This window comes from Cyprinus carpio, chromosome B18, assembly GCF_018340385.1.
Source record: "Cyprinus carpio isolate SPL01 chromosome B18, ASM1834038v1, whole genome shotgun sequence".
Lineage (NCBI taxonomy): Eukaryota > Metazoa > Chordata > Actinopteri > Cypriniformes > Cyprinidae > Cyprinus > Cyprinus carpio.
Window position 1 is genome coordinate 25,916,051 of NC_056614.1, and position 10,115 is coordinate 25,926,165.

At 36.0% G+C, this 10,115-nt stretch overlaps 1 protein-coding gene across 3 annotated transcripts; it reads left to right on the forward strand.

Moving 5' to 3' along the window:
- Positions 1 to 294: 294 nt before the first annotated feature.
- Positions 295 to 8,767, forward strand: LOC109113532 (GDP-L-fucose synthase-like). Of its 3 annotated transcripts, none has more exons than XM_042744610.1 (11): positions 295 to 453; positions 709 to 791; positions 1,843 to 1,988; positions 2,259 to 2,373; positions 2,460 to 2,588; positions 2,841 to 2,914; positions 5,032 to 5,165; positions 6,301 to 6,432; positions 6,527 to 6,606; positions 8,090 to 8,189; positions 8,280 to 8,767. In XM_042744610.1, exons 3-11 carry the CDS (start codon positions 1,843 to 1,845, stop codon positions 8,333 to 8,335), a joined length of 966 nt encoding a protein of 321 aa, XP_042600544.1. In that variant the 5' UTR covers positions 295 to 453; positions 709 to 791; the 3' UTR covers positions 8,336 to 8,767. The 3 variants fall into 3 exon arrangements, with proteins under 3 accessions (XP_042600544.1, XP_042600543.1, XP_042600545.1); XM_042744609.1 differs by having other exon boundaries at positions 713 to 791; XM_042744611.1 differs by lacking the exon at positions 295 to 453 and having other exon boundaries at positions 463 to 791.
- The last annotated feature ends 1,348 nt before the right edge of the window (positions 8,768 to 10,115 follow it).

Here is a 10,115-nt window from a genome sequence, read left to right on the forward strand (position 1 = left end):
AAGAAGCTCTGAATTTAATTATTTTTTTCTTTTTTAAGGATCTAAGAATTTTTAATGTGAGAGTTCAAGCTTTACATTTGTCTTGTTTCGTGCTTTTGTAATTAATTTATAATCATTTAATCATTTTTAATTGAATCAATCACACAGTATAATCATTTATTGTAAAGCAGTTATTTCTCTATTGCTTCTGTTTGGGTATAATAACATTTGTGAATGTAAGCATGAGTATTGAAACAGCTATTCAATAAACCATGCCGTTTTTTTTTTCAACCCATCGCTTCCTGCATTCTGCTCTTACACAACTTCCTATGTCTGCCTTGTGGCTCACAGAAGACAGGTTACGACAAAATGCAATGTTAACTGGTTTTGGATACCAAACTGGATGTCTTTGGATGGGATCTTCTCTTTGGAAGAATCTGAATCATAAACTTTAACCATCAACTAAAACTGCCGGTAAAGAACTTTATTTCTTTCAGCTTAGACAGAAGGTCTAAAATTGCAAAACTGTCTACGCTACGTTGAACTGAAACCACAAATTCTTGTGTAAACAGTTAACTGATAAAATTTTTTTAGCAAGAGGATGCTTCTCACTCTCGAGTGCCTGCAAGATAAGAGTTCTTGTGCTTTCCAACCCCTTCTAATCACAACCTTTAAAATGTTGTGGAGCACATCTTGACATGATCATTTCTCATCTGTCTTTCTCACAAGCCAGTGAGCGGAGGGCCTTAAGATTTAGTACTGCTGATAAACAAGGAAACACCTGACTGCACTACAGAAACACCAGAGAGAAGGTAACGGTTTTGTCAGTTTCTTTAACATTTGAATGAAGCTACTACACAATCTGATGCGACGTTGCTTAGAACCACAGAAAATGACCTATTAATCTTAATTTGCTCAAAAAGACTTCATTCACTGAGTGTTCAAGTATGCACTGTGGATTTTTATTCATGCATTATGGCCTTGTCTGACTTTTTCTCATGCTTTGATTGATGGAAGTGATTAATCATTTTAAAATATGTGAGGTGTATAAATCCAGCGTGTTTGTCTGCGTGTTTCTTGTGTTTTTTTGGTCATAATGCACAAGTTGGCACCTCATGTGGTTCCTATATGTTGACAGGACGTGTCAGTGGTTAAACTGGTTGTTACCAGTTCCACTTGTATGTAGTTCATTGTGAGCTGGAAGAGAAATAAGAACTGGTACTCGGATCACATTTGAGACCCTGGACCACAAAACCAGTCATATGGGTCTATTTTCTAAAAAAATAAGGTTTTATACATCACTGGATAAATATGCTTTCCATTGATGTGTGGTTTGTTAGTAGGACAATATTTTGTCTGAGATACAACTATTTGAAAATCTGGAATCTGAGGGTGCAAAAAAAAAAAAATCTAAATATTGAGAAAATCGCCTTTAAAGTTGTCCAAATGAAGTTCTTAGCAATGCATATTACTAATGATAATACATTTTGGATATAATTACGGTAGGACATTTACAGAATATCTTCATGGAACATGATCTTTACTTAACATCCTAATGATTTTTGGCATAAAAGAAAAATCTATAATTTTGACCCATACAGTGTATTGTTGGCTATTGCTACAAATATACCCCAGAGACTTAAGACTGCTTTTGTGCTCCAGTATAATATTGTGCTGTGCTGTTTTTTGTTGGATATTTGTAAATATGTTGCATCAATACTATTACACTTAAAGCAATCACCATAGACAGATAAATACTTGATTATTTACCATAATTCTTGTTTCAAATGTATTTTAACCCCTGAAGTGTTCATTAAACCCCATCTCTCTCTCTCTCTCTGTCTCTCTCTCTCTCTCTGTCAGATGGACGGGTCAGTCGGGCCGATGCGAGTGTTGGTGACGGGCGGCAGTGGGCTGGTGGGGCGAGCGATAGAACGGGTGGTGAAAGAGGGTGGAGGGAGAGAAGGAGAAAAATGGATATTCCTGTCATCCAAAGAAGCCAATCTTGTGTAAGAAACACCCATCAGACGTCACACAAACAATCATTAACATATCACATCATCACACATACAGTATATTATATAACATGCTTTATATTCTAAGTGCATGTTATAGAAACCTCGTGCAATATGCGTATAATTTTCACTTGACTGAATTTGTGTTTCTCAGGATTGTAGAACGCTTTTAATACATTGCGTCACTAGTGTTTAAAAGCATTCCAGAATGCACCGTAGTTTGTGTCCCATGCATGATAAATATATTCACACGTGCTGCTTCAGGAGCGCTGAAGAGACGAGAGCAGCCTTCGAGAAACATCGTCCGACGCACGTCATTCATTTAGCCGCAATGGTGGGCGGACTCTATAGAAACATGAGACAGAACCTGGACTTCTGGGTAATTATTAACATTAAGTCACATAAGGTTGGAAATATCACGGTTGAATTATTTAGCGGTATACTGACTATTTTCTCTGTTTTCAGAGGAATAATGTGCACATCAATGACAATGTGCTGAACATGTCTCATGAGTTCGGCGTGGTGAAGGTCGTTTCCTGTCTGTCTACGTGTGTTTTTCCAGATAAAACCACCTATCCTATAGATGAGACCATGGTAAAGCACACACACACTTTAATATGCAGTTGTTGTGCATGCACTTGACATTCCTTTAGAAGGCTCAGATCAAACCTGTCCAGTCATGTTGAGACTATGAGGACGTAGTATAGATGCACTCATTCTTAAGCAACAGAAAAAATGCATGATTATGAGCAATTTTAGCCAGCGGATGTCTGTTGAATTGTGTAATATGTGTTTCTCTAACTTGGTGGTGACGTGTTTCTCTCTCTCTCTGTGTGTGTGTGTCAGATGCACAACGGTGCTCCCCATGACTCTAATTACGGTTATGCTTACGCCAAACGCATGATTGACGTCCACAACAGGTCAGTTCTGCTCTCTTAGTGTCAAAGTTCACAGATCATTAGCTGTTCTTGGGAGTAGCTCATGAGAACATGTCTGGATTGCATTGCTATTACGAAATTTTGCTTTGGGAGAATGAAGGTTACTTTTAGAAGCATTTTGGCTTTGTCTGCATGGGTGTAGCTTGACATTTGTCCTGGGGCCGTGCCAGACCATGAGACTGGGAACTCTGGTTTCTAGATTTCACATTATACATTCAAGTGACCTGTTTAAATTACTCTTTATTACACTCTAAATTACACTCTTGCACATCAGTTGTTTATATATTGTGACCCTGGAGCACAAAAGCAGTCTTAAGTCACTGGGGTATATTTGTAGCAATAGCCAAAATTATCGATTTTTCTTTTATGCCAAAAATCATTAGAATATTGAGTAAAGATCATGTTCCATGAAGATATTTTGTAAGTTTCCTACGGTAAATATATCAAAACTTAATTGTTGATTAGTAATATGCATTGCTAAGAACTTCATTTGAACAACTTTAAAGATGATTTTCTCAATATTTCGATTTTTTTGCTCCCTCAGATTCCAGATTTTCAAATAGTTGTATCTCAGACAAATATTGTCCGATCATAACAAACCATACATCAACAGAAAGCTTATTTATTCAGATTCTCATGTATAAATCTCAATTTTAAAAAAAATTACCCTTATGACTGGTTTTGTTCTCAATGGTGTAAAACGGTTAAAACAGTATATTTGTTACTCAAATTTACACATTTCCCACCAATGTTTGACATTTTAGATTTTTCCCATACTGCGTAAAAGTTTCTGTGAGTGTCCAAAGCATATGAAAGCGGAATTCCCCTTACCAAAAAGTAGTATACTTCAAGTTTATTTTATTAAGTATACTTAAGTAAAGTTCAAGTATATTTAGACTTTTTGTAAGTATAAGTCAAGTATACTTAAATGTCATTTTAAGTATATTTCTGAGGAGTACATAAAGCCCATTTCTGAGAAGTACATAAAAAGTTAACTAAAAGCATACTTTCCTATTTTTAGTTTTAAAGAAGTATACTAATAGCACACTTGAATAAACTTTTTTTTCTCGTAAGGGTCAGTTTATTAGTGGCAGTATTATTGGTTTGTTGTTGAACAGTTGGCCGTTATATTCTAACACCACATCGTTCTGCACATTTTAATGTGAATATGCAAAACTTCTGATATCATCCGCTTCCGGTTATTTTAGTTTTACAAAAAATGTTAAGTTATGCCAAAGCCACTGGAAGGCAAGCCTGCACCCTTTAGCCAAAAAAGCGTAATGGCTAATGCTAACGCTTCCAGTTTGACAGTAGGACTACATGGGAAAGGAGACCAGAGGACGTTTTTTTAATGGATGTCAATGGAGCAGAGGCTTCACTGGAGTATCCAAAAAAATTTTGGAGTTTGTACAAAAAATGCCGTAAGAGAAGTCACTGAATTTTGTGAGATTCAGCTTAAGGCACTTCTCTTTCATTCCTATGGTATTCGTAAACGGCAACTGAAGGTGAAGGTGAAAGATGAAGGTCTGGAATTCATGGCAGCTTTCATTAGCCAAGGCCCGCCCATGAGGCCGTCTGACTGACATGTCAAACAACCAATCACAGTTCGTTTCATTTCAGCATCATGTTTCGGGGCGTGGAAATGTCTTCACAATAACAGACCAGTGTGTAAAACTCTCTGACGCATTTTAAAGATTCTATGCCGCGAACTTTAAATATTTCACATACTTTTGAAAATAAAAAAATAGTTGTATGGTCACATTGTAAGTAAAATTAGAGACTTTGTTTCAAATCACAAGCAGGGTTGACACTTTGGCGTGAGACAGAGTCTGAACGCGTGTGTTTCACGCCAAAAGCGTGAAAGTTGGCAACCCTGAATAAATCTGTAATGAACAAGTCTTTATGACAGCCACAGTTTAAATCGTTTCAGTGAACTGTAGAAATCTTAATGTACAGGCCTCACTTGGCCTAAGAAAAATAGAATTTTTATTTAGTTCTGGATTGGCTTTGTGAGACTCCGAATACACTTTATTTGGGTTTCAGGATGTCATGTTATTTCATGAGGTTTATTTTTCTAAGTGTGTGTGTTTGTCCATTAGGGCGTTATTTCAGCAGTACGGTCGGAAATACACAGCCGTCATCCCCACCAACATGTTTGGAGCCCATGATAACTACAACATTGAGGACGGTCACGTGATGCCGGGGTTGATCCACAAGACGTACCTGGCCAAGAGTGAGAAAACTCATTTAACTCACAACCACCCCTAGTTTCCTGTCAGATGTCAAATAGACGTTTAGAAGATGTCTGTAAGATGTTTATGATTTAGAATGTATGTAAAACAGACATCTCGCAGACGTTCTGTATGCATCCAGGGGCACAAGTTTTAATATGCAATGGAGTATCAAAATTAAAACAACACAAAGAACTTAATATTTTCATGAAATTATTAACATAATTTAAGAATGAAAATTTTTATTTGCATTTTAATTAATGGTGTTATATAAAGACAAGTAAACAAATGGTAACAAATGGTTATCAATATGTGAGCCTGGAGCACAAAAGCAGTCTTAAGTCTCTGGGGTATATTTGTAGCAATAGACAAAAATACATTGTATAGGTCAAAATTATAGATTTTTCTTTTATGCCAAAAATCATTAGGGATATTAAGTAAAGATCATGTTCCATGAAGATGTTTAGTAAATTTCCTACCGTAAATATATTAAAACTTAATTTTTGATTATTAATATGCATTGCTAAGAACTTCATTTGAACAACTTTAAAGATGATTTTCTCAATATTTAGATTTTTTTGCTCCCTCAGATTCCAGATTTTCAAATAGTTGTATCTCAGACAAATATTGTCGTCCTAACAAACCATACATCAATGGAAAGATTATTTATTAAGTTTTCAGATGATGTATAAATCTCAGTTTTGAAAAATTAACCCTTAAGACTGGTTTTGTGCTCCAGCGTCACATATTATCACGGTGTTGTTAAAATATGTTGGCAATGTTTAAAAAGTACTCATATACACAATGAAGGCAGTTCTTACTTAATTTTGAGTGTATTTGGCCATTCAAGCAGGAAAATAAAAGTGATCTCAGTTTTGTAATGGTGCACAGAAACCATCGCTCAAGAACCGAATTTAGTTTTCTTTCGTGATTTCTTGCGCTTGAACGCTTTTAAATCTTTTGAATGCTTAAATTGGCAAAACTTAAAAACAAGTGCATGTGATAAACTTTCGTGATGAGTCAAAAATAAAGCATTAGGCTAAAGGGGGAAATTTTTAAAAAGCGTCCCCCCGGGAATTGTGCCCCTGAGAGCGTCCCACATGTTCACAGGGTAAATGACAGGTGTTTGTTGTGTAGAGGAAGGTAAACCTCTGCATGTCTGGGGCTCGGGTCGCGCTCTGCGGCAGTTCATCTATTCTCTGGATCTGGCTCGTCTGTTTCTGTGGGTTCTGAGGGAGTACGACGAGGTGGAGCCCATCATTCTGTCAGGTACTCCAGACGTATTTTGACATCACGTGTGTTTGGGTCTGTTTCATCAGAGCTCATCGGTTGATCTCTTTTTCTTCGTGTCTTTTTTGTCTAGTCGGGGAGGAGGATGAGTTGACTGTAAAGGATGCTGTGGACGCTGTGGTTGAAGGATTCGGGTTCAAAGGGGAAGTGATTGTATCCTTTCACACAAAAAGTGTCTGGAGTTTATATATATATATATATATGTGTGTGTGTCAGTGGCGGCTACTGGTCTGTCAGAGAGGGGAAGCTCATTTTCGGCCTACATCATAAAATTGTCTATTTATTTAAAAAAGTAAATTCTGCCCTACGTTCCTTTTCAAGAAAATGGTCTGTGACCCTGTCGTACCAACTAGGAGTCTTTTCAAGTGACTTGTTTTTTTTTTTTTTTTGAGTGTTCATTCCCTCTCAATTGCCAGCAGTACATTTCATCAAGAGGCATGGCCAGCAGTACATTTTTTATTTGTCACAGCAGCACTTCCAGTTCAGCCAGCTAACTTTGTCATACCAGGAGAGCTGGAAAGACCTGTTATTTTTCCCTATCTTTTGCACTAATCAATCTTAGGTGTTGATCTGCCCTGCTGTTTAATTCTAAGTTTTTCCTCGTAAGGAACACTTTCAAATGGCTTCGCCAAAATCAGGTCGACAATATTAGCACCGTCTGCCATTGTGCGCAGTTTCACCCACGACGCTAGCCTAGCCTACTAACGTTATATGAATGAATGAAGGAATGAATGAATGAACGATCTAAAAAAAAAATTAAACTCTGTAAAACTGAAACAAGGAATGTGGTGTATAATTGTGTGAAATGTATGATGAAAATCAAGCAATTTCGCCAAGCAAATATCAAAGAAATAGGTTGCAGCAGTTTTTATTTCGACTGAACTTGAGAAATCCGGACTGAGCGCGAATAGCTTCAGTGATTCCTTATAGTACAGAATCGCTGTCAGTCAAAAGGAGGTGCAGTCTTTCGACAGACCCTCCAATCATCACGCAGAAGCTCGGAGTCCGGGCCAGCCCACTCCCCATTCACCCCCAGAGACGCTGTGCGTCCGTCGGCGGGACATAATCGCAGCGTTTATCGAATGACCGTCTAGTTTCGAAGCGCTGAAAAAAAACCGTTCAAAGCAGCCCCATTGAAGTCAATGGACGCTGGGCTTCAATAGGGGAAATGCACTGTGACGCTGCGGGAATGTATGAGAAGGAAATCGAGTCAGCCGACCTGCTGTATGTAACTGATTCTGAACGAACTCGTCTTTGAGATTAACGTTTTCTAACGCATTTTTAGTCAATAAAATGTTAATACAATAGTACATATTTGACCATTAATTTTGTGACATTATAAGGGAAGCCGAGCTTCCCTTGCAGTCTTAAAGAAATCGCCACTTAACGCATTTTTAGTCAATAAAATGTTAATACAATATATATATATATATATATATATATATATATATATATATATAAAGGCGGCAAGATGGCAATCCTTCTTCTGTGGAACACAAGATATATTGTAGATTGTTCTTGAGGTGTAGAGCTATGAAAAGCACCATAAGCATCATAAAAGTAGTCCATGAATGACAGAATGAACTAACCCTCAGAACACTCATACACAGACTGAACCTTAACTAAACTCTCTCAGTATGACACTAGTAAATCAGACGGTCAGATCAAGAAAACCGCCAGTAACGCCAAACTACGCAAATACCTGCCAGACTTCAAGTTCACGCCGTTCAAACAAGGTGATCAGCACAAGAGATGCAGCATTTAACCAATGTTTTTCCAATAGTAGTAAAAAGAAGAATCTTTATTGAAGCTGTTCTTTTTTCCAGCCGTCAAGGAGACGTGTGATTGGTTTGCGGCCAATTATGACACCGCCCGTAAATGAAGATCTTCTCATCTGATTGGCTGTGGAGAGCTTGAACAACCGAAGCCATAGTGATCGAACACTTTCAACAAATTTTTTTTTTTTTTTTTTTTTTTTTTTTTAGATGAAAACATTTTTTTTTTAAACATAAAATGTTTAAAATCATTTTTTAAAAGTCTAAATCATTCGTTTTTAGCTCTCTTTTCGTGTTCATTTCTATTCTGTGACCAGTGCTGTACATTTTCGTTGATTACTGGTCATGTCACATTTGTTTATAAAGCCCTTTATACAACACAGGTAATGTCAATGAAGCTTCACAGTGTTAAACAGGAAAATAATGTTTCAATAATGCAAACAAAATTCAATTCTACTGGTCCGTCACTAAGGAAACTATGTTCTGGGTTTATTTCCTATACTGTATATTTAAAAAATAAATTAGTATTTTGAATAATGTTTAATGTCTCCTCCTTTTTGCAGAATGTTGGTAATATTATGCGGTTTACGAATCATGTTACATGTCTATATTAAGCTCTATAATACTTTTCCTAAATAATTATAATTTTTTAGACAACTTTAGACTTTCTTTGAGGTGTGAAGCTTAACTATAATAGTACTACGATTTAACTACTTTAACTTAGCCATCGGGCGCCGTCTCGGTATCTTTACTGACAGAATTTGAAGCCTGAAGAAATTTCCCTCATTATGTTATTTATTAACCAATCAAAAGCTTTGACACGTTTTCTTTTCATTAATACTTTCTACCTTTTAGAATAAAAGGTAGAACTCTGTAATAACACAAATATAACTAGAAATGATTTTAGTGAGCTAAATATATTGGAATAATCTTCTTCTAGATTAAATATTAAACTTAATGCTTTTCACTGCTGTAAAAGTAAAAAATAAAACAAAGTAAACTAATAAATAAACTTTTAGCTCTGTAATAAAATTCATATATTGGGACACTGTATCAAGAAAGCTAATTTTCGCACGTACATCAAAAGGTTTTATTCCATAAATGCAATCCTGCGTGTCTAAAAGTTTGACTTGTATGCTAGTGAATGTAATTTTTTGCATACTGCTTTATGCATAATGTGTTCAGTCCAGCAGGTGTCAGTGTATCTCATATAAGCAGGCAAAGAAGAGCATGTTTATCAATAAAATAGTTAAAACGGCTTATTTCTCTGGATTTTAACATTCTTCGAAACATTTGAGATAATGTAAGTACACAAGTCAGCAGAATATATAACACTGTTCTAGTGGTATTTGGATATTTATGTTGTTTATATATGTTGCAGCCATTAAAATAAAAAAGCTTTTTATTAAACTCACTTTATGAAGTTTATGAATCCCAGTTTGGGAAACCTTAATAATGAAGCCTAATGTTTAATGCACTTCATGTCGTAAATAACAACGAATGGGACATATTTTCTTTTTCTTTGCATTTTTATATCAATATGGTACAAACTTGTCCTGTTTGAATCAGTGTGAGAAACCAGTTATAGGTCAAGAGTAACCTAAAAGTAGATTCTGAAAAGAACAGCATTTATTCAAAATAGAAATCTTTTGTAAAGAAAAAGTCTTGATTATCATGTTTTATCAATTTAACACTTCCTTGCTGAATAAAAACATTAATTTCAGAATTCGGAAACCAAAGCCGCTCTGAAATGGGGACCTTTTTACACAAAATGAATGTGCTAGATGTTTTCAGTTTATGTTCTGCAGGTGAAATATATTGAGATTATATGAGATTCATTTTGTTATGTGAGCTCTTAGAAGTTTTTAAAGCCTTATTTAATGACAC